This window comes from Cherax quadricarinatus, chromosome 10, assembly GCF_038502225.1.
Source record: "Cherax quadricarinatus isolate ZL_2023a chromosome 10, ASM3850222v1, whole genome shotgun sequence".
In the NCBI taxonomy this organism is placed as follows: Eukaryota; Metazoa; Arthropoda; class Malacostraca; order Decapoda; family Parastacidae; genus Cherax; species Cherax quadricarinatus.
Window position 1 is genome coordinate 51,557,729 of NC_091301.1, and position 23,909 is coordinate 51,581,637.

The 23,909-nt window shown below is 42.0% G+C and overlaps 1 protein-coding gene across 2 annotated transcripts in view; it reads left to right on the top strand.

The window, feature by feature from the left end:
* The window catches only part of LOC128688079 (glycine receptor subunit alpha-2), a 135,137-nt gene that overhangs the window by 66,966 nt on the left and 44,262 nt on the right, over positions 1 to 23,909 (top strand). For both annotated transcript variants that reach the window (XM_070083819.1, XM_070083820.1), the window contains exons 4-5: positions 7,686 to 7,785; positions 23,671 to 23,809. In XM_070083819.1, coding sequence (XP_069939920.1) covers positions 7,686 to 7,785; positions 23,671 to 23,809 — 239 coding nt within the window. The remainder of the gene's footprint in view (positions 1 to 7,685; positions 7,786 to 23,670; positions 23,810 to 23,909) is intronic.

A 23,909-nucleotide genomic window follows, 5' to 3' on the forward strand; every position in this document is an offset into this window, starting at 1 on the left:
CCCGTCGTTTCAGTAGTGGTAGTGGATGCGTCTACGAGAGAATCCTACACATTATCATTCAGCAGTTCTCTAGCCAGCGTAGCTATTTGGATGTGTTGGCCAAGACGAAGGATCACAAATTTGTTTTGACAATTACTCGTGAGCCCTGACCATTGCACTTTCTTTATTATAGCATATAATGGCTGATCAACAGGGCAAGATTTGATCTTTTCCCGGCTTTACATGACCAGTGGCGATTTTAATAATGTTTTTGTCATTCTTTATCATATAGTCTATAAGTGTGAACTGTTCTGGAATGGGAATAATAAAGCTGGTGGAAGAGAAGCAGCATCCAGTATGAGAACAAAATTAGCTGATCAAGACAAGTTCCTGGAATCTAATATCACATTCTGTAGGAGTTCATTCGTAGCTTGAAGCTACGTATACAGTGCATTACAATACTGATGAGCATACCACAAGGTGTTACGGGACCGAAGGACGCAGGTTCGTAGTGGATTTTCAAAATGAATCACAACAGTTTATATCTTTGGCAATAGTGTCATGATCTATGTTCCATCTATTTTAATTAGTAGTTTATTAGCTGGTTTATTTCGAAAATATTTGAGTTCAATTAAGTACAGGACTTTACCAAGAAGGGCAGAGTGGTCAATAATATTCAAGTTGACAGCTGTGAAAGGCAATTTAGAATGTTGGCTGGATACATCACCATTAGTATTAAAGATTTCTGCGATTGTTTTGCTAAAATCAGTTTACACTTAAAGGACCCTGTCATATGGCACAGACAGCTCCCTTAGACACGAAAAGTCAACATATTGTGGTTTGTCGCTTAGCGGCATAGCGTGCTACTTAGTTCTCTTCTCTTTCTCACTTCACTGCATTGAAAACACGAAGCTGTGTCAATAATAAAACCGATTCCGTTACATGTATGAAGTTTCCTGTTTGAGTCAAGGATCATCTAAACTAATGAAATGAGAGACAAAGAAGTAGGATCATACAGTACATCAAGGGACTCTATGAACTGTTACTGCATCTCGGGTTTCTAGTCGACCATCTTGAATGCCGTCATGAGAACTTAAGCATTAATAAAGTCATATTTGCTAGCCATCAAAAGCGCATCTCTCGTATCATTCTTGAATGTTAGCACTACTTTACAATTGTTTTCGTTAGCCTCAAGGACTGCAGCTTAGAGAGGAAGTCTTCATTCTCTTTTTGTGGGCTAACCCCTCATTCTGATCTTTTCCCAGTTTATTTTAAGTCGGTCTGTATACAGCCAGGAAAGTTCAGATAATTTAAAACTGATGCAATTTTTTCTATCCATTTTCTCACAGTCCTCTTTATACGTTATAAACTCTGCAAGTGCAACTGATTCTCGCTTTAAGCCATCTTCTTTACTGTTAATACATCGTGATCTGTGTCGAGTGAATAATTTTGTCAGGCATCCTTCGTGATAGACTGCATCTAAGGCTGTTATATCACTCAGTAGATAGTACAGTAGTAGCATCATATCTACTGGATTATTGTCCATTTGGTACATACTTACATCGGGATTAAATATTTTAGCACGATGGCATTCTGTTTCAATTACTAGGTCACAGAAGAAACGGTATGGAGTATTTCTCTGATGGAAGGCATCTAAAGAAGAGAGATTTTTCCTGTGATTTTCGCTAGTGTGACAGACGATTTTGTTCTCAGTTTTACTTTACTCTTCTGAGATTTCTATTCTTGGGCCTTGTTACACAACATGTTGCATGATATCTGCCTCTTAGCATTGCTTGCTATTAGTGATGACTTTAATTACTATTATTAAGCCTTCAGATATCTATTTATAATGGTGAATGAGTTTGGAATGGTATGTGAAAGAAGGAAATTAATAGGAAACGAACGAAAGAGTAAGGTGATGAAGATAATAAAAAGTTTAGGCAATGAAAAAATATATATCTGAGTGGAGGGAAGAAGTGAATGTATTCCGATATTTGGGAGTGGATTTGTCAGCAGATGGTCTATGAAAAACAAGGTAAAGCATAGAACTGATGAAAAAGAAAGGTGAGTGGAGCACTGAGGAGTCTGTGGAGACAAAGAACGTTATTCCTGGAAGCAAAGAAAGGGATGTATGAGACTCGATGGTACCAATGCTCTTACGTGTGTGTGAAACATTGGTGGTGAATGTTGCAACACGCAGGAGGCTGGAGGCAGTGAAGATGTCGAGTCTTAGGGCAAAGTGCGGTGTGAATAATGCAGAGAATCCGTAGCGAGGAGATTAGAAAGAGTTACAGGATTTTTAAAAGTGTTATCCAGAGGGTAGAGGAAGGGTTATTGAGGCAGTTTGGATATTTAGGGAGGATGGAACAAAATAGAATGACTTGGAAAGCATATAAATTAGTAGTGGAAGGAAGGAGGGGTAGGGGTCCTCTTAGGAAACGTTGGAGAGAGGAAGTAAAGGAAGTTTTCTGTGCATGGGGCTTGGGCTTCCAGGAAGCGTGCGTGAGCGTCTTAAGAGCTAATGGAGACGAATCGTTTTTATGACTTGACGTGCTGTTGGAGTGTGAGCAAAGTAACATTTATAAAGGGATTCAAGGAAACCAGTTAGCCAGAGTTGAGTCCTGGAGGTGGGAAGTACAGTGCCTGCACTCTGAAGGAAGAGTGTTGATATATTAGAAATTTTTAACTGTATTGTAGGGACGCCTCTGGCAAGACAGTGATGGAGTGAATGATGTTGATGAACCTGCTTCTTTCTCAGGTCACACTGTCTTGGTGAGAAACAGTCAATGTATTAAAAAAATGGTGAGAACTTCACTGAACCAGCCATAATTAATGCTGCTGGCTTTAGTCTCCCGACACATCACTAGGTGCATAGTATCTGTAACTATTTACGTCTTCACATTAACTTAAACCGTGTTCTTAGACATGTTACTTTATATAGTGTGCATATTGTAAAAGCAATAATAAAAAATACCATCTGGTGTGTTACTGTGCTAAACTTTGTTCCGATAATACTAGAACTGAGCGGCAAACTCAACCTAGTCAGCGACTGTCTTAAACTCCCTAGTCCCTACATAAACCAACTTCTGAGAGAAGGGAGACGATAAGCACATGTTACATGAACAAAGCAGTTGTGAAAGCATAGTATAAAGCATAGAGAGAGAGAGAGAGAGAGAGAGAGAGAAAGAGAGAGAGAGAGAGAGACGCATCATATGGCCTAACTAGGGACAATTGACACGTTCTCTAAATGAGATAAAAACTCCAGGTTCCAAAATCCCAACTACGAGAAGGTGTGGATGCCAGACAAAAAAAGTAGCACCAAGAGTAAGACTTGGCACCTGAATCATACTGAGTGCCTTGCCACACAACCATATAATAACAAAAATATTTAAATTTAATTAAGTCTCTGAGAACTTCGTTCCACAGAGAACAAATATGACCCGACTCACCAACGATCTCATATTCTGTCACAAAAATGAGTCTACTTGGCTAGAGGAGAGGGAGAAGTGCTTTCTCCACGATACCCAGCTAGAGAGAGAGAGAGAGAGAGAGAGAGAGAGAGAGAGAGAGAGAGAGAGAGAGAGAGAGAGAGGTTGACAGAGAGGCTTGAGGTAAGGTTCACGCCCAGTTCGCAAAACATTCAAGAATGCATCACAATCGGCAGACTAACAGACCAGCCTGTAGCAGCACGGGACAATCAGTCAATATTTCAAATTAGCCAGAAGAGAAAGTGTAATGTGTAGAACATCCTACGCATTTATGTAGCTAAATATTTAAGACAAATATTATTTTCGTATTAGTTATTAATGAAAATAACATAAGCGATAAATAAAAAATATGCATGTATCACTGTGCTTATTTTAAATACAAACAAAACGAGAAGGTATGTATAATCATACATACCTTCAATAGAACATAACCAATTATAATTAGTTATGTTCTATTGTCCATCTAGCACATAATCTGCTGCTAGTATACTAGACTAGGAGCTGAAATCAGGAGAAAAAAATACCTGTGAATAATTAATTCCATTATGAAACAGACTGAAAAACTATAGTATTATTAAACATATTAAAAGTGTGTTTGCATTTCCATATGACTTTTTAATAAATAATCAGAGAAATGTTTGAAATCTTCCCTTCATTCAAAATAATTAATCAGAATAATGTTTGAAATCTTCCCTTCATTCAAAATAATTAATCAGAATAATGTTTGAAATCTTCCCTTCATTCAAAATAATTAATCAGAATAATGTTTGAAATCTTCCCTTCATTCAAAATAAATAATCAGAATAATGTTTGAAATCTTCCCTTCATTCAAAATAAATAATCAGAGTTATGTTTGAAATCTTCCCTTCATTCAAAATAAATAATCAGAATAATGTTTGAAATCTTCCCTTCATTCAAAATAAATAATCAGAGTTATGTTTGAAATCTTCCCTTCATTCAAAATAAATAATCAGAATAATGTTTGAAATCTTCCCTTCATTCAAAATAAATAATCAGAGTTATGTTTGAAATCTTCCCTTCATTCAAAATAAATAATCAGAATAATGTTTGAAATCTTCCCTTCATTCAAAATAAATAATCAGAATAATGTTTGAAATCTTCCCTTCATTCAAAATAAATAATCAGAATAATGTTTGAAATCTTCCCTTCATTCAAAACGCATCAAAACTTAGAATACAAACTTAATTGTCTTTCTACAAATTGTCATATTTTTAATACATAACTTAAATACGTAAATTTAAGCTTCAAACCATTTCTTTTCTTTTATTAATTATGAAACAATTATTTTCCAGGCTAATGGCAGCTGTTTACCTAAATACATTTACATAAATAAATGAAATAAATACGGAGCGAATTTGTACTCTCGGTCCAAATTGACAATGAAAATTCTCTTCATTATACACGTAACTGTATGATGAATGATTGATTCAGGCTGAAAGAATGCACATTTCATTGAAGATCTATGTCAAGGAAGGTAACTCGTAGAAAAAGAAACACTCTCATTGTCATCATAATTCTAACATCATACATCAGATGACCCTCTGCACTGTGACATCTTTGTCTCTCCTTCAGAGTGCAGCCATAGTTCTGCCCACCACCACCCAAGTCCGGGTAACTGGTTTCACTGAATTTCTTCATCAAGATTACCTTCCATACACTCCAGTAGCATGTCAAATAATTATATAACACTTGCCTAAACTCACTTATATATAATATGTTCACACAAACCTCATTGATATTTAAGTCCCTAGCAGTTTAATGCTAGGGACTTACCACTTCCCTCCACCCATCCTAGCACGTTCCCTACCCAGCCTTCCCTCCACCCATCCTAGCACGTTCCCTACCCAGCCTTCCCTCCACCCATCCTAGCACGTTCCCTACCCACCCTTCCCTCTACCCATCCTAGCACGTTCCCTACCCAGCCTTCCTTCCACCCATCCTAGCACTCTGAATATTCAAGCCTCCACAGCAACTTTTGGTAACCCCTCTACTTCTTCAAATTCCAATTTCTCCGCATATTATTCACAACACTAATTACTCTGAAACACCATAATACCACTGCTCGCAACCTCCGCCTCACTGCAACGCTTAAAAATAATCATTCACACCCATATAACAGTGTTGATACACTATACTTCAGAATATTTCCAGTTATTGCCATCAAGGATAAGCTTCTTAGTCTCCACAGATGTCTCAATGCACCATCCACCTTTTATCTCTCGTCAATTACGCGATTAACTTCCTCCTTCGTAAACCCATATGCCAACATGTCAACCCCTTAATCAATTTATTTCTCTTATACTCCCTTCCATCAATCTGATATGCAACCTTTCGTTGCCTAGAATTTTTCAATACTTTCATTACCTTGTTCTTGCCTATGGTCACTTTTATTTCATAATCTCCCAAATTCGTCTTTCATCCTGAGCAACTTCTCTTCATCAACCTTGTATTAGTCCTCTTTGAACGCAACACATCTTCCCATCTATAAATATTAAACATCAATGGAGACATCAAGTATCCCTGTCTTAGGCCTACTTTTTCTGGAAAAGTGCTCCACTTTCTCTGACATACCATAACAACTTGAGCCTAAGTATGCAGAGAAATGCTATTTTTCTGTTTTTATTTTATTATTTTTATTAATATATTAATAAAATTCGAAGAGAACCATTCCTAGTCCATTCATCTGCCAAATCTGTTACGTTGCGCCTCTATCCAGTCTATTACGTAACCTTCCTAAATTGTTCATTTATATATATCAATGGAAGCAATGAAAAAAATATGTGTAAGATAGACAAAAAATATTTTTCCGGTCCTTCCCCATTATTAATAATTATACGCTTCTCTTAATTAATTAGAAATGTTTCTTGGGACAAGTAATGACTGTTTATAAGGGCGTTCCATAAACATTATAAATGAAACTGAAAAAATGAAGAGGAATATATTGGAGGATATAGATTTAGTTCTCTCAAGTTGAAACTGACAAGTAACCACACCGTAAACAAGAGATAGTCCATATTTTCAATGAGATGCGGCTCTCATATCAAATGTTTCCCATTTCTTGAGCGCGGTGCACCCTGAAAATCCACTATACCGTTCGTGAGAATTCGTGGAACCGAGTCATGACCCAGACAAGTATGTTGCAGCCGAGAAATGCCCTAATGAGCACGGCCATTATTTTACTATTAATGGTAAACAAAGCCAGCAAGTAGATGAATAAATCATGTATTGATAACTTGGGTATCCCTACTGAAGTGATGTTAAGTTAACCAGATGCATTCTCATTCTAATACAGAGAATAATTATTGATCATGGTGGACGACGTGAGGATTCAACGTAAAAGAATCACTTCTGCAGTTTTGATAAAGCTAAATCACATGCATGAGGTTAGGTGAAGTAGATCATGCTAATAATTCTTTCAGAACTCTAATGCTTACCTAATCTATTGTATTAGCATGACCTAGTTCCACTTGTGGGCTACGTCCACCTGTGATACGCAGGTATCACAGGTGGACGCAGGTATCACAGGTGGAGACACATGTTACCACCTGCCTACATGTGTCTCCAGTATACAAGTCTTCATTCTCATGCATCTTCTTGGATTTATTAAGGACGAGTGGACTGAACACCTATCAAGGCTGAGGAACTGATCGTCTTAAATTTCCTTTTCATGTCTTTAATCACCTCCAGCATTTATTTTGTATACTATATTGATATATCCATATAGTGGTAAAACACCTCTGCCATGAAGATGCCAAAAATGTTACACATGTTTTGTTACACATGTTTTGTTACACATGTTTTGTATTGATTTATTATAATGAATCGTTTCTGTCAACGCAGCATCTTTGAATCTTAATACAGAGAATTTGCATCACATTTTCACTTGTTCTTCGTTAGTGTTTATTGTAAGTATTGTACTGATGTAGCTGCTGGTTGCCCAATGTCTCTACAATAAAGATAACCAGTGTCGCATGTGCTTCAGTCCCCTAATAAGTTAGATTTAAATTCGATATTCTCCTGTTTGTCTTGTGCTCATTACTTTTTTGCATCAATCTAAATTTTTGAAATTTTCGACGTCATGATTCATTTGCTGTAACTTCCCTCGTACTATTACTCTACCAGACTTTCTATCTCACTGACATAATTTAAATTTTCTGAGCCACGTGATGGTCCTAAGTAACTACTGGTATTCGGTAGGTGCTGGAGATATCTGGAGACTTACTTCAGGAGTGGGAGGATCCCAATCTTCTCTTCCCCGGCAGCAGCGGCGGCATCATTACCTCAGTAGGTCTCTCAGGTAAGAGGCGCTTCAGAGGGCAGAAACTATACTATATCCGCCATTGCTTAAATGACAACAGGTTCCAAAACTATGAATATTTTTTTATTCTTAAATTCATACACGATAAATACTTGTGATGTTATTACAAAATATTAAAATCCAGCTTTATATCTATACACCAATTAAAGTACATAGAGAATAGAAAAACTCAAATAAGCACAGATACTCTCACACACACAAACACACACACACACAGAGCAGCAACAAGGGTCACAACTGGAAGCTGAAGACTCAGATGAGTCACAAAGATGTTAGGAAGCATTTCTTCAGCCGTAGAGTCATCAGGAAGTGGAACAATCGGGAGAGTGATGTAGTGGATGCATGATCCTTACATAGTTTGAAGAAGAGATACGATAAGGCTCATGGAGCAGGAAGACAGTGGACCTAGTAGTGACCAGCGAGGCGAGGCCAGGAACTATGACTCGACCCCTGCAACAACAAATAGGTAAGTACACACACCCACACACCTGACGACACTAGAGGACAGTAAGGCTATGGAGGACATGAAAATGACGTAAAAAATACTGAGAGGAATTGAGAAGGTGGATAGGGGCAATGTTTCAGAGATGGGACACAGCAACAAGGGGCCACAGCTGGAATATAAGAACTCCGATAAGTCACAAGGATGTTAGGAAGTATTTCTTCAGTCATACAGTAGTTAGGAAGTGGAACAATCTGCAGAGTATGTGGTGGAGGTACGATAAAGCCTTCGGGGCAGGGAGTGGACCTAGTAGCGACCATCGATGAAATGGGGCCAGGAGCTGTGAAGGGCTAAGATGCTGAAAGTGGTGCTAGAAAACTTCATTCACCAACATGTTAGGGACACAACCAAAGTGAGAGGAGAGGATGAAGCAGCAAAGCTATGCCTTGTGTGTTCATCCTCTGAACAGTTCAGACAGAGGATTTTACACATGAAAGGCCCCTTTGCACTAGCAATCACATACTCCTAAGTTTCCAATACATAGTAGAGTTAACAGTGGAGAGTGAAGCAGCAAGAGAAGGACGAAAGAAACTTATCTTCGGAAAAGGGGACTACACAAGTATGAAGTAATTACTGCACGAGTTGCAGTGGGAAAGAGAGCTTGAGGGAAAGACAGTAAATAAAATGACAGAACATGTGACCACAAAGTGCACGGTGGCAGAGAAGTTCACGCCAAGGGGCAGGAGAAACAATGGAAAAACCAGAGTGAGCGCATGGTTTAAGCACAGGTGTGCAGAGATCAAATCCAAGGATCAAAGCAAAGGACTCAGGAAAACAAGGAGCTGAGCCAAGGAGCCTGAAATGAACTTGCATGGATAAGGAGAGAGGCCCAATGGAAATAAGTGAATGATAGATCATCGAAAACCAAATCTGACCCAAAGTTGTTATACAGCCACATCAGGAGAAAAACAACAAGGACCAGGTAATTAGGCCAAAGAAGGAAGGAGGGGAGCTCACAGGGAACAACCAGGAAGTATGTGAGGAGCTAAGCCCAAGATTCAGGGAGGAATTCACGGTGGAGACAAAGAGGCTTCCAACAAACCGAGGCAGTAGTGTGCATCAGCAAGTGCTGAACATGCTGCACATAACGAGGAGGAAGTGAAGAAACTGCTAGATGAACTAGATACCTTTAAGGCAGTGGTCTCAGAGGAAACAGATACACTATACACTGTGTGTGTCACTTACAACAACCTTCAATACATCTCTAGAAATAGGGCAACTGTCTGAGTTGTGGAAGACAGCTAACACTGACCCAATTTTTAAGAAAAGAGACAGACAGGCAGCAATAAACTAGATCGGTGTCGCTGACATGTAGAGTATGTAATGTTATGGAGATTACCAGGAGAAGAGTGATGGAGCACCTAGAAAAGAGCAGGCTCACGGACAGCTTCACGGAATGTAAATCCTGCATCACAAACCTCCTGGAGTTTTACGACAAGGTAACAGAAGACAGGAGACAGTTAGGGATGAGTAGACTGCGTCTTCTTGGACTGTAAGAAGGTTTTCGACACAGTTCTCCCCAAGAGACTGGTTGAAAAGCTAGAGGAGTAGGCAGGAATAGCAAGGAAAATACTGCAATAGATCGGGAATTACCTGATTGTAAGGAAACAACGTGCGTTGGTACGTGAAGAGGTATCAGAATGGGTGCACGTGACAGGAAACTACCACAAGGGTCAGTTCTAGATCCCGTGTTGTTTCTTGTATGTGAATGATATTACCGAATGGTTAGATTCATAGGTGTCGCTATTTGCAGATGATTTATAGTTAATGAGGCGAATAAAAGAGGACGAGGATCAAGCCTACAAGGGGATCTGGACAGGCTGAAAGCCTGGTCTGACAAATGGTTCATTGAATTTAACCCAGCAAGTGCAAAGTCACGAAACTTGGGTAAGGACAAATAAGACTAAGACGGAGTACAGTCTAGGAGGAGATCAAATGCTGCATATCTTTCTCAAGATATGCAGGGGTTAGCATCATACCTAGCACATCTGAGGAGCATATTAACAAAATAACTGCTGCACCATATTGGCGGCTGGCAAAACTAAGAATATCATTTCGACATCTTAGTAATGAGTAAATCACAACACTGTATACCTTGTATGTCAGAGCTCATACTGGAGTACACAGCACCAGTACAGAACCTATACCTGGTCAAACATGTCAAGCAATTAGAGAAAGAGCAAAGGTTTGCAACAAGACTAGAGCCGGAGCAAAGGAATATGTCCTACAAGGAGTAATTAAGAGAACTCAACCTGAAGACACTGGAGAACAAGAAGGACAGAAGGGGACATTATGAGGAATCACCCTACCATACACTTTACTTGGTATACTCAGTAGAATTATTTAATTAGAATTTATACTTTCTCTTTTGTTCCCCTTCCCTTTATATAAAAGAACTATTCACGCCTTCTGCTAGTCCCTAAGTACCTTCCCCTCTTTCATACATTTATTAAACAAAAGTACCAACCACTGAAAAAATATATCCCCACCTGCTTTTAACATTTCTGTCATGTTCCTATCAATGCCAGCTGTTGTAGCCTCTTTCATTCTACCCAATGCTTAACCTACCTCTCCTACATTCACTTTGTCTCTTCTTCACTTCTAAAAGACGTTATTCCTCCCTGGCCAATGCACGAAATCATTGCCTCCCTCATTTCATCAACATTTAACAGTTCCTCAAAATATTTCCGCCATGTTTCCAATACATCCAATTCCGTATATACTAAATCTCCTATTCTGTTTTTAACTACCAAATCCATTTGTACCCTAGGTGGTTTTCTCAACCTATTTATCTCACTCGAAATTTTTTTTATTCTTTACTCTCCCACAGCACTCTCTTCACCTCTCTTTTGCTATCCATATACTCCACCCTTCTTATATCACTTCTATTTTGTGAAAACCTCTCATAAGTGAATATTTTCTTCCTTATCACACCCTTTACTTCATCATTCCTCCAACTCCTCTTTCCTCCAGCACTCGCCCTTCTATATCCACAAACTTCTGCCCCACATTCTGACACTGTAGTTTGTAAACCATCAGACACCTCTTCAACCCCCTTACCTCCTAAACTCTCACTAGTGCACCTTTCTACCAATAGTTTATAAACTTTCACCTCTCTCTTACTCGCTGATGCCATTTTCCTTCCGACTCAACTACCTCTTACTCTAAACTGTAGCTACAACTAAATAATGAACTGCTACATCTGTTGCCTTTGAAGTTTAGCCATCAACCTTTTATCCACTTGTTCATAATCCAAAAAAACTATTTTCATTATCCCTATATCATATATTGTAAACTTATATTTTTTTCTTAAAATATGTATTACTTATTACCAAACCTCTTTCTGTACAAAGCGCAGTTAATGGCCTCCATTATCATTTACTTCTGGTACCCCAACCTTATCTACTACTCCTTCCAGAACAGTTTTTTTTAATTTTTACAACCACGATTAATCTCTCACTTGGTTCAATACTCTGCATGCACTCTCTCAACTTTTCCTAAACTCCCTCTCTTTCCTCTACACTTCTCTTTTCTCCAGATGTATGAACACTTATTATGACCCACTTTTCACATCCAGCCATTATTTTACTCTGCATAATTCTTGAATTTATACATTTATATTCTTCTCCTTCCTGCCATTACTGATCCTTCCTTAACTCTAACTCTGTTGGAAACCCCTGACCTAATCCCATTATCTCTCGCCACTGAAACTCTTCTAACCCCATCAGCTTTGTTTCACTTAAAGACAGAACATCCAGCTTCCTTTCATTCATAACATCCATGATCATGTCTTTATCATCGGTTTACATCCATGTACGTTCAAACATCTCAACTTAAAAGATATTCTTATTTTTAATAATGGATCCGGGAGAAGGGGTTACTAGCACATTGCTCCCAGTAGGCTTCTCCAACATGCTTGGCTTTCCGTGGAAGGATTTCTATTCCATTTTCCCGTGGAGATGATCAGGAACTGTTAAGAACATATCAAGCTGAAGTGAAGTGGTTCGCCGGTATGATCCCGCCCCGGGTCTTTTCCTGAGGTAACCCGTCAAAATATAAAAGGAAATTCGGACGAGTGTGTATACCTAAATGTGTACATGCATGTGTCTTGTGAGCTATGTGTAAGTAGAAGTAGCAAGATATCACTATTATCCCGTGTGTTTATGAACCAGAAAGTCTCCAGAACTCCTAACATCGTGTAAAACAATTACAGGTTTCCCTTTTACACTCATTTGGCAGGACCGTAGTACATCTCTGGGTGACTGCTGTCTACCATGACAGTAGTACATCTCTGGGTGACTGCTGTCTACCATGACAGTAGTACATCTCTGGGTGACTGCTGTCTACCATGACAGTAGTACATCTCTGGGTGACTGCTGTCTACCATGACAGTAGTACATCTCTGGGTGACTGTTGTCTACCATGACAGTAGTACATCTCTGGGTGACTGCTGTCTACCATGACAGTAGTACATCTCTGGGTGACTGTTGTCTACCATGACAGTAGTACATCTCTGGGTGACTGCTGTCTACCATGACAGTAGTACATCTCTGGGTGACTGTTGTCTACCATGACAGTAGTACATCTCTGGGTGACTGTTGTCTACCATGACAGTAGTACATCTCTGGGTGACTGTTGTCTACCATGACAGTAGTACATCTCTGGGTGACTGCTGTCTACCATGACAGTAGTACATCTCTGGGTGACTGCTGTCTACCATGACAGTAGTACATCTCTGGGTGACTGCTGTCTACCATGACAGTAGTACATCTCTGGGTGACTGCTGTCTACCATGACAGTAGCACATCCCTGGGTAACTGCTGTCCACCATGACAGTAGTACATCCCTGGGTGACTGCTGTCTACCATGACAGTAGTACATCCCTGGGTAACTGCTGTCTACCATGACAGTAGTACATCCCTGGGTAACTAGTGCTGTCTATCGTGAGTTATTACTCAGTGTAAAACGTGAAAAATGTAAGTAAGATTGATACATATGCTCTTGCAGTTAATTGAAAATTCCTCAGTAACACAGATATAAACACTGGTTGAATGAATTAAAGAATATTCTATATCTCAGATGATTCATAGGGATTTAAATAATATCTGTTTTTAATTGTTGTATGGAGAACATCTTGAGAAACCATGGTACGGGTGGGGTTGAACTCGCGGCTAGTGAGTCGTAAAACTCCAGACCGGCACGTTAGCCACTGGACCAGCTGGCTACAATACGAGTCATCCAATGGCACTGAGGAGACCTGAGCTAGAGTTCGTCACGACCACGCTGGTGGGAGATTCATCTCTAAAAACTTGCTTTTGTGGCCACAATGGTGCTTATGCTAACCTTCCTATGCTGTAAAAATATACCTAGATGGATGAATCTTATTATAGCCAGCTGGAACAGTGGCTAACGTGCCGGTCTGGGGTTTCACGACTCACTAGCCGCGAGTTCAGATCCCACCCTAGATATGGTTTGGTTGCAGTCGTGTCGTACAATAAATATTCTAGAATGGTTGAATGGTGTGATGATCTAGTATATGATGTAATGCAAATCAGTGTCAAGTAGAATTTTTACCAACATTTGTTAACTCATTAAACATCTTGAATATAATGTAATTCGAGATAGAAGACAGTCTCGGATGGCATCAGAATGTTCGGATTACTACTTTTGGCAGCATTGAAGTCACTATATTCTGAATTTCCTGAGGATCACTACTGTTGTGGTCATGAAATATCGTTGAGTCTTGTGATTTTCTCCTAAATCGTTTTTTTTTATAGATTTAAAAAAAATTAATACAAAATAATGAATCTTTCTTAAGGAGAATCAAGTTAATGACGAATTATCGAACAACAATTATAAAGGAAAGAAATTCTTTTATATTCTTTTATATAATGTATATATTTTATTACAGGTATTGTATTACAGGTATTGTATTACATGTTGATACAATACATGACGTGTATATTTACCAGGAAGCTAAAGCTTTATACTCATAAGACATAATATTGAACTAGAGTAAGAATGAGGTGCGGCGGGTTCTTGATTCAAGGACTTGGAACATATAAGTCAACTGTTTTCAATACTTATCTCTGTAACGAATTACTTGTAAAGTTTATTAGAAGATAAGAGTTTTAACATGTTATGTTTAACATAATTTTGGGTAATATTGTTGTAGGATAAAGATGGTCTTAAACATGATAAGGTAGGTTGACGGGGATCTTGATCCCAGGCGTATGAGTAGAAGTGTTTATTTAGTAAATATACAGAAAATGAGGCCTATGTGGAATAAAGAATAAATAAAAAAAATGAGAACAGTTAAATGTGGATAATCACTATTAAATATTATTCTTAAAATAATTAAAAAATGTAATATTGAATATTATTTACAGGAATAATTCCGAAATTTTAGTGAAAATTCATCAGTGTTTAATAAAATATATTTATAACTTTTATATACCTAATTTATTTAATACTATTTTGAAATGTTTTATTCACAGTGATTACTGAGTTGTGTTTAATAAATAAATCTTAAGAAACCACAGGTGTCCTCCGATACACTGTCAAGGGTCATGAAGGTGATGATAGTGAGAGGAGGGTGGGCATGAGGAGAGTGGGCATCATGAAGGTGATGATACTGAGAGGTGGGTGGGCATGAGGAGGGTGGGCATCATGAAGGTGATGATACTGAGAGGTGGGTGGGCATGAGGAGGGTGGGCATCATGAAGGTGATGATAGTGAGAGGAGGGTGGGCATCATGAAGGTGATCATAGCGAGAGGTGGGAGGGCATCATGAAGGTGATGATAGTGAGAGGAGGGTGGGCATGAGGAGGGTGGGCATCATGAAGGTGATGATAGTGAGAGGAGGGTGGGCATGAGGAGGGTGGGCATCATGAAGGTGATCATAGTGAGAGGTGGGAGGGTATAATGAAGGTGATGATAGTGAGAGGTGGGAGGGTATGAGGAGGGTGGGCATCATGAAGGTGATGATAGTGAGAGGAGGGTGGGCATGAGGAGGGTGGGCATCATGAAGGTGATCATAGTGAGAGGTGGGAGGGTATAATGAAGGTGATGATAGTGAGAGGTGGGAGGGTATGAGGAGGGTGGGCATCATGAAGGTGATCATAGTGAGAGGTGGGAGGGTATAATGAAGGTGATGATAGTGAGAGGAGGGTGGGCATGAGGAGGGTGGGCATCATGAAGGTGATGATAGTGAGAGGAGGGTGGGCATGAGGAGGGTGGGCATCATGAAGGTGATCATAGTGAGAGGTGGGAGGGTATAATGAAGGTGATGATAGTGAGAGGTGGGAGGGTATGAGGAGGGTGGGCATCATGAAGGTGATCATAGTGAGAGGTGGGAGGGTATAATGAAGGTGATGATAGTGAGAGGAGGGTGGGCATGAGGAGGGTGGGCATCATGAAGGTGATGATAGTGAGAGGAGGGTGGGCATCATGAAGGTGATGATAGTGAAAGGAGGGTGGGCATCATGAAGGTGATGATAGTGAGAGGAGGGTGGGCATGAGGAGGGTGGGCATCATGAAGGTGATGATAGTGAGAGGAGGGTGGGCATGAGGAGGGTGGGCATCATGAAGGTGATGATAGTGAGAGGAGGGTGGGCATCATTAAGGTGATCATAGTGAGAGGTGGGTGGGCATGAGGAGGGGGGGCATCATGAAGGTGATGATAGTGAGAGGAGGGTGGGCATGAGAAGGGTGGGCATGAGGAGGGTGGGCATCATGAAGGTGATCCTAGTGAGAGGAGGGTGGGCATGAGGAGGGTGGGCGTCATGAAGGTGATCCTAGTGAGAGGAGGGTGGGCATGAGGAGGGTGGGCATCATGAAGGTGATGATAGTGAGAGGAGGGTGGGCATCATGAAGGTGATGATAGTGAAAGGAGGGTGGGCATCATGAAGGTGATGATAGTGAGAGGAGGGTGGGCATGAGGAGGGTGGGCATCATGAAGGTGATGATAGTGAGAGGAGGGTGGGCATGAGGAGGGTGGGCATCATGAAGGTGATCATAGTGAGAGGAGGGTGGGCATCATTAAGGTGATCATAGTGAGAGGTGGGTGGGCATGAGGAGGGGGGGCATCATGAAGGTGATGATAGTGAGAGGAGGGTGGGCATGAGAAGGGTGGGCATGAGGAGGGTGGGCATCATGAAGGTGATCCTAGTGAGAGGAGGGTGGGCATGAGGAGGGTGGGCGTCATGAAGGTGATCCTAGTGAGAGGAGGGTGGGCATGAGGAGGGTGGGCATCATGATGGTTATCATAGTGAGAGGTGGGAGGGCATCATGAAGGTGAACATAGCGAGAGGAGGGAGGGCATCATGAAGGTGATCATAGTGAGAGGTGGGAGGGGGTCATGAAGGTGATCATAGTGAGTGGTGGGAGGGCATCATGAAGGTGATCATAGTGAGAGGTGGGAGGGCATCATGAAGGTGAACATAGTGAGAGGAGGGAGGGCATCATGAAGGTGATCATAGTGAGAGGTGGGAGGGGGTCATGAAGGTGATCATAGTGAGAGGTGGGAGGGCATCATGAAGGTGATCATAGTGAGAGGTGGGAGGGGGTCATGAAGGTGATCATAGTGAGTGGTGGGAGGGCATCATGAAGGTGATCATAGTGAGAGGTGGGAGGGCATCATGAAGGTGAACATAGTGAGAGGAGGGAGGGCATCATGAAGGTGATCATAGTGAGAGGTGGGAGGGCATCATGAAGGTGATCATAGTGAGAGGTGGGAGGGGGTCATGAAGGTGATCATAGTGAGTGGTGGGAGGGCATCATGAAGGTGATCATAGTGAGAGGTGGGAGGGCATCATGAAGGTGAACATAGTGAGAGGAGGGAGGGCATCATGAAGGTGATCATAGTGAGAGGTGGGAGGGGGTCATGAAGGTGATCATAGTGAGTGGTGGGAGGGCATCATGAAGGTGATCATAGTGAGAGGTGGGAGGGCATCATGATGGAGATCATAGTGAAAGGTGGGAGGGCATTATGATGGTGATCATAGTGAAAGGTGGGAGGGCATCATGAAGGTGATCATAGTGAAAGGTGGGAGGGCATCATGATGGTGATCATAGTGAGAGGAGGAAGGGTATAATGAAGGTGATCATAGTGAGAGGTGGGAGGGCATCATGAAGGTGATCATAGTGAGAGAAGGGAGGGCATCATGAACGTGATGATAGTGAGAGGTGGGAGGGGGTCATGAAGGTGATCATAGTGAGAGGTGGGAGGGCATCATGAAGGTGATCATAGTGAGAGGTGGGAGGGCATCAAGAAGGTGAACATAGCGAGAGGAGGGAGGGCATCATGAAGGTGATCATAGTGAGAGGTGGGAAGGGGTCATGAAGGTGATCATAGTGAGTGGTGGGACGGGGTCATGAAGGTGATCATAGTGAGAGGTGGGAGGGCATCATGATGGAGATCATAGTGAGAGGTGGGAGGGGGTCATGAAGGTGATCATAGTGAGTGGTGGGAGGGCATCATGAAGGTGATCATAGTGAGAGGTGGGAGGGGGTCATGAAGGTGATCATAGTGAGAGGTGGGAGGGGGTCATGAAGGTGATCATAGTGAGAGGTGGGAGGGCATCATGAAGGTGATCATAGTGAGAGGTGGGAGGGGGTCATGAAGGTGATCATAGTGAGTGGTGGGAGGGCATCATGAAGGTGATCATAGTGAGTGGTGGGACGGGGTCATGAAGGTGATCATAGTGAGAGGAGGGAGGGCATCATGATGGAGATCATAGTGAGTGGTGGGACGGGGTCATGAAGGTGATCATAGTGAGAGGAGGGAGGGCATCATGAAGGTGATCATAGTGAGAGGTGGGAGGGGGTCATGAAGGTGATCATAGTGAGAGGTGGGAGGGCATCATGAAGGTGATCATAGTGAGAGGTGGGAGGGGGTCATGAAGGTGATCATAGTGAGTGGTGGGAGGGCATCATGAAGGTGATCATAGTGAGAGGTGGGAGGGCATCATGATGGAGATCATAGTGAAAGGTGGGAGGGCATTATGATGGTGATCATAGTGAAAGGTGGGAGGGCATCATGAAGGTGATCATAGTGAAAGGTGGGAGGGCATCATGATGGTGATCATAGTGAGAGAAGGGAGGGCATCACGAAGGTGATCATAGTGAGAGGAGGGAGGGAGTCATGAAGGTGATCATAGTGAGAGGAGGGAGGGCATCATGAAGGTAATCATAGTGAGAAGAGGGAGGGCATCATGAAGGTGATCATAGTGAGAGGAGGGAGGGCATCATGAAGGTGATCATAGTGAGAGGTGGGAGGGCATCATGAAGGTGATCATAGTGAAAGGTGGGAGGGCATCATGAAGGTGATCATAGTGAAAGGTGGGAGGGCATCATGATGGTGATCATAGTGAGAGAAGGGAGGGCATCACGAAGGTGATCATAGTGAGAGGAGGGAGGGCATCATGAAGGTGATCATAGTGAGAGGAGGAAGGGTATAATGAAGGTGATCATAGTGAGAGGTGGGAGGGCATCATGAAGGTGATCATAGTGAGAGTTGGGAGGGCATCATGAAGGTGATCATAGTGAGAGGTGGGAGGGGGTCATGAAGGTGATCATAGTGAGAGGTGGGAGGGGGTCATGAAGGTGATCATAGTGAGAGGTGGGAGGGGGTCATGAAGGTGATCATAGTGAGAGGTGAGAGGGCATCATGAAGGTGATCATAGTGAGAGGTGGGAGGGGGTCATGAAGGTGATCATAGTGAGAGGTGGGAGGGGGTCATGAAGGTGATCATAGTGAGAGGTGGGAGGGCATCATGAAGGTGATCATAGTGAGAGGAGGGAGGGCATCATGAAGGTGATCATAGTGAGAGTTGGGAGGGCATCATGAAGGTGATCATAGTGAGAGGTGGGAGGGGGGTCATGAAGGTGATCATAGTGAGAGGTGGGAGGGCATCATGAAGGTGATCATAGTGAGAGGTGGGAGAGCATCATGAAGGTGATCATAGTGAGAGGTGGGAGGGGGTCATGAAGGTGATCATAGTGAAAGGTGGGAGGGCATCATGAAGGTGATCATAGTTAGGGGTGGGAGCGCATCATGAAGGTGATCATAGTGAGGGGTCGGAGGGGGTCACGAAAGTGATCATAGTGAGAGGAGGGAGGGTATCATGAAAGTGATCATAGTGAGAGGAGGGAGGGTATCATGAAAGTGATCATAGTGAGAGGAGGGAGGGCATCATGAAGGTGATCATAGTGAGAGGTGGGAGGGGGTCATGAAGGTGATCATAGTGAGAGGTGTTAGCTCATCATGAAGGTGATCATGGTGAGAGGAGGAAGGGCATCATGAAGGTGATCATAGTGAGAGGTGGGAGGGCATCATGATGGTGATCATAGTGAGAGAGGAAGGGCATCATGAAGGTGATCATAGTGAGTGGTGGGAGGGGGTCATGAAGGTGATCATAGTGAGAGGAGGAAGGGCATCATGAAGATGATCATAGTGAGAGGTGGGAGGGGGTCATGAAGGTGATGATAGTGAGAGGTGTTAGGACATGAAGGTGATCATGGTGAGACGAGGGAGGGCATCATAAAGGTGAACATAGTGAGAGGAGGGAGGGCATCATGAATGTGATCATAGTGAGAGTTGAGAGGGCATCAAGAAGGTGATCATAGCGAAAGGAGGGAAGGGGTCATGAAGGTGATCATAGCGAGAGGAGGGAGTGGGTCATGAAGGTGATCATAGTGAGAGGAGGGAGGGCATCATGAAGGTGATCATAGTGAGAGGAGGGAGGGCATCATGAAGGTGAACATAGTGAGAGGAGGGAGGGCATCATGAAGGTGATGATAGTGAGAGGAGGGAGGGGGTCATGAAGGTGATAATAGTGAGAGGAGGGAGGGGGCCATGAAGGTGATCATAGTGAGAGGTGGGAGGGCATCATGATGGTGATCATAGTGAGAGGAGGGAGGGGGTCATGAAGGTGATCATAGTGAGAGGAGGGAGGGCATCATGAAGGTGATCATAGTGAGAGGAGGGAGGGGGTCATGAAGGTGAACATAGTGAGAGGAGGGAGGGCATCACGAAGGTGAACATAGTGAGAGGAGGGAGGGCATCATGAAGGTGAACATAGTGAGAGGAGGGAGGGCATCATGAAGGTGATGATAGTGAGAGGAGGGAGGGGGTCATGAAGGTGATAATAGTGAAAGGAGGGAGGGGGCCATGAAGGTGACCATAGTGATAGGTGGGAAGGCATCATGATGGTGATCATAGTGAGAGGAGGGAGGGCATCATGAAGGTGATCATAGTGATAGGTGGAAGGGCATCATGAAGGTGATCATAGTAAGAGGTGGGAGTGGGTCATGAAGGCTGATGTCAGATGATGATGTTCTTGATCTAGGAGCTGGATCAAGAACATGGTTCAAGTATTAAAGGATGAGGAGAGGTCTTGATTCGAGGAACTGTAGCATGGGTAATAGTGGGGTAAGGCTGTATGTGGCAGTAGGGGGAGTGAGTTGAAGTGGGATTTTGTTCCGATGTCTCAGAGTTAAGAGGAGGTTTGGGAATGAAGGATTGTGATTCTAGGTGGCGGAGTTAGGTTGGTCTTGCTTCAGGAGATAAAGGATGAGGAGATGCTATGGATGCTATGGTGGGATTAAGTGGTCTTGCTCAGAGGAATTGCCGTCATAATTTTATTTAGTGTGCTGTCTGTGTCATCTTTGTAGGATTGGGTGGTCCTGTAGGTTAAGGCGTCGTCTGGTTGTAGCTCACCATGAGGCCGGCCAGTACAACGTGTGTTCGAGTCCTTGGCCAGTGCAGTGTTGTTGTTGATCAATACCACTTCTTGATAAGAAAAGTGTTCTTATCTCCCTCTTTCTCCGTGCTCTCCGCATTTATGATCCTCTGTTCCTTGAATCAGAAATATCCACTCTTCATAATTCATTTTCCCGTCTTGGCTACCCTTCCCATTTCATAGACTCTGCCTTCTCACGTGCTAAACGAACTTTCTTCTCTTCAAGCTGTGAACTCTTCTGTCCTCTGCCTTCCCCATTTCCGATCTTTCTAATCTCAACAACTCTCTCCGTTTCTAGGACTTCAAACTTACTTTCCGCCAGACTAACACTCTTCGCACTAATCTCGTTCATACCTCTCCTCCCTCTATAGATGCTCCTGGTGTCTACTATATTTCTTGTTCCTCCTGTCCTCTTCAGAACTTTGGAGATACTGGTCGATCTCTTTCTGACAGACTGAGGGAGCACAAAAATAGTGTTAGGCTTGCCGACACTAGCAATGCTCTTTTCCGTCATGTCAGAGATCACAGTCATCCTGTTGACTGGTCTTCTGCTAAAACTGTCTTCCCTACTTCTAACTTTCACAGTCGCCGTCTGGTTGAATCCTCCCTAATACACAACTTTCCTTGTATGAATAATAGTCGTGGTTTCGTCTCTGTAGATGCCTTCTTCTCCCACTACATTGTAAAATGCTCCAAACTTCAGAACACCTGTGACTTAACCTGATTCTTCTTTCCCCTTCTCCCTATTCCTCTTTACTCTTTCTTCCTTTTCCTTTGGGTTTTCTTCAGCCTTGGGTACTTGTTTTCTTATTCATTATCCCCCCCCGTCTGTGTTCTTGCTTCTACTCTCTGTGGACCCCTAACTCCCTTGCAGTGCTCCTCTTTCTTAGTATATGACTGACTCTACTACTACTACTACTACTACCACCTCCACTAGTACCTCTCTTGCTCCCGCCATGTCTGCTGGCCTATATATACTCTCTCTTCTCCTTTCTGTTAGTGTGAATTTGTCAATGGTCCAAGTCGGACCGAAACGTCCTCGTAAGCTCCTCTCTTCTATATACGGGTTATTTGTGTATTGAAGGTATAAAGGTTAGGTGGTCGTACAACTATGAACTGGGAGAATAAACGAGTATTAATAATGTTTGACTTTTGTTTGGTGATTTTGTATATAGCATTGTATATGCGATAAACTATGGACATGTATACTCAGAGATGAAATTATTTCCTTTAATTCATATAACAGGACCATATTTATCAACTTGCCACGACCATAAACCACGACCATAATGTTTAACAAACATTAACCAACTTGTCACTCACATTTTTAGACATCAACTTGCCACTCACATTAACAGATTTATCAGTACATTTTAAGACGATCAAATTTTTCACACACACGTTTGTAAACAAATCGGTTTGTCACATAAATCTGAAAACTTTAACTTGTCACATGATCATAAATAAATCAACTTGTTATATACACATTTGCAGACGTAGGGTACCATTGAAAATGGTACCCAATAAAGCAAATAAGCTGTAATAAATCTCTTAAATTCTCTAAATTGAAGAACCCAGGTTTTCAGCTTCAGTGACCCACTCATCAACAACTCTATTTCCACACCAATACTCTCCTATATCTCCTATATTTGTGTGCTCTCCTATATCCTTTCTAAATCTAAACTTATCCTATTTGAATCCATTATTTCAAGTTTTTACTTTGAGGGTATCTTCAGAGCCTTATCATCCTTGTTTATGCCCATCTTCCACTTATACACTTCAGTCATGTCTCCTTTATTCTTCGTCTTACAAGAAAAAGTTGTTTAAGGGATTTCAATCTTTCTTCTTATGGAAGATTTCTTATGTAATGGATTAATTTTGTCGTTATTCTCTGAATGTAATGTAACCAGATTATATCCATTTCTGTAGTATGGAGAACAGAACCTGGCTACATGATCTAGGTGAGGCCTGGCTAACGATGTGTAGAACTGTAGAATGAACCCCCTTTCCTAGCATACTTGTCATTTCTGCAATAGAAGAGGTCCCAGTTGTCTACACATAGTACTGCAATGTCCTTACAGTGTTTGTCCAGCCAGCAATTAACACCAATTGCCCTGGACAATCATTCATTTCCAAATCCACTCCTCATCACGATGCTACATATTGCAGGGCGTCATCACTTCTTCCTAATTATCTTTATTCCTGACCTATCCCTGCTAAACAGGTTTTCACTCCTACGAACATCGAACAATGTTGTCTCCACCACCGAGACAGATAACAGGATTGCTCCCATTACCTCTCATTACCTCTCATTACCTCTCATTACCTCTCGTCTCTAGGATTACTCTTAACCATATTCACTTAAAGTCTTCCTGTTACTTTTGTTTCTATATATCATTTTATGATCCACTAATGTTTTGCGTTTTCATCATTCTTTAGAAGTAACTTTTTAATGTCGTAAAATCAATACATAATTTTAAGTTTTAAGTCCAGGAAGTAAATCGTTTAGCTACATTCCTGTTCATTCTAGAAACTTTTACGACTGCCATGAAAACTAAAACAAGGCTAAGCACGTTTCTTTACTCCAGTTACATAGTTAACGTCCCATTTCCTGTCACAGGAACAACAGGGTCAAAGATACAAGACCAAATATGGCGGCCGGACTTGACAGCGGCACACAACATCAACCCCAGAGGATCCATACCTCACTCTGACTTTCTCAGGATCACTCGTGATGGTCGAATGTCCTATAACCAGAGGTGAGGACCTTTGTCTGTATAATTATAAGTGAGCTGTGGGTAAGTTTTTCTTAATGCATTATGCATGAAAAAATCAGCTGAAGCAGATTCTTACTCACAT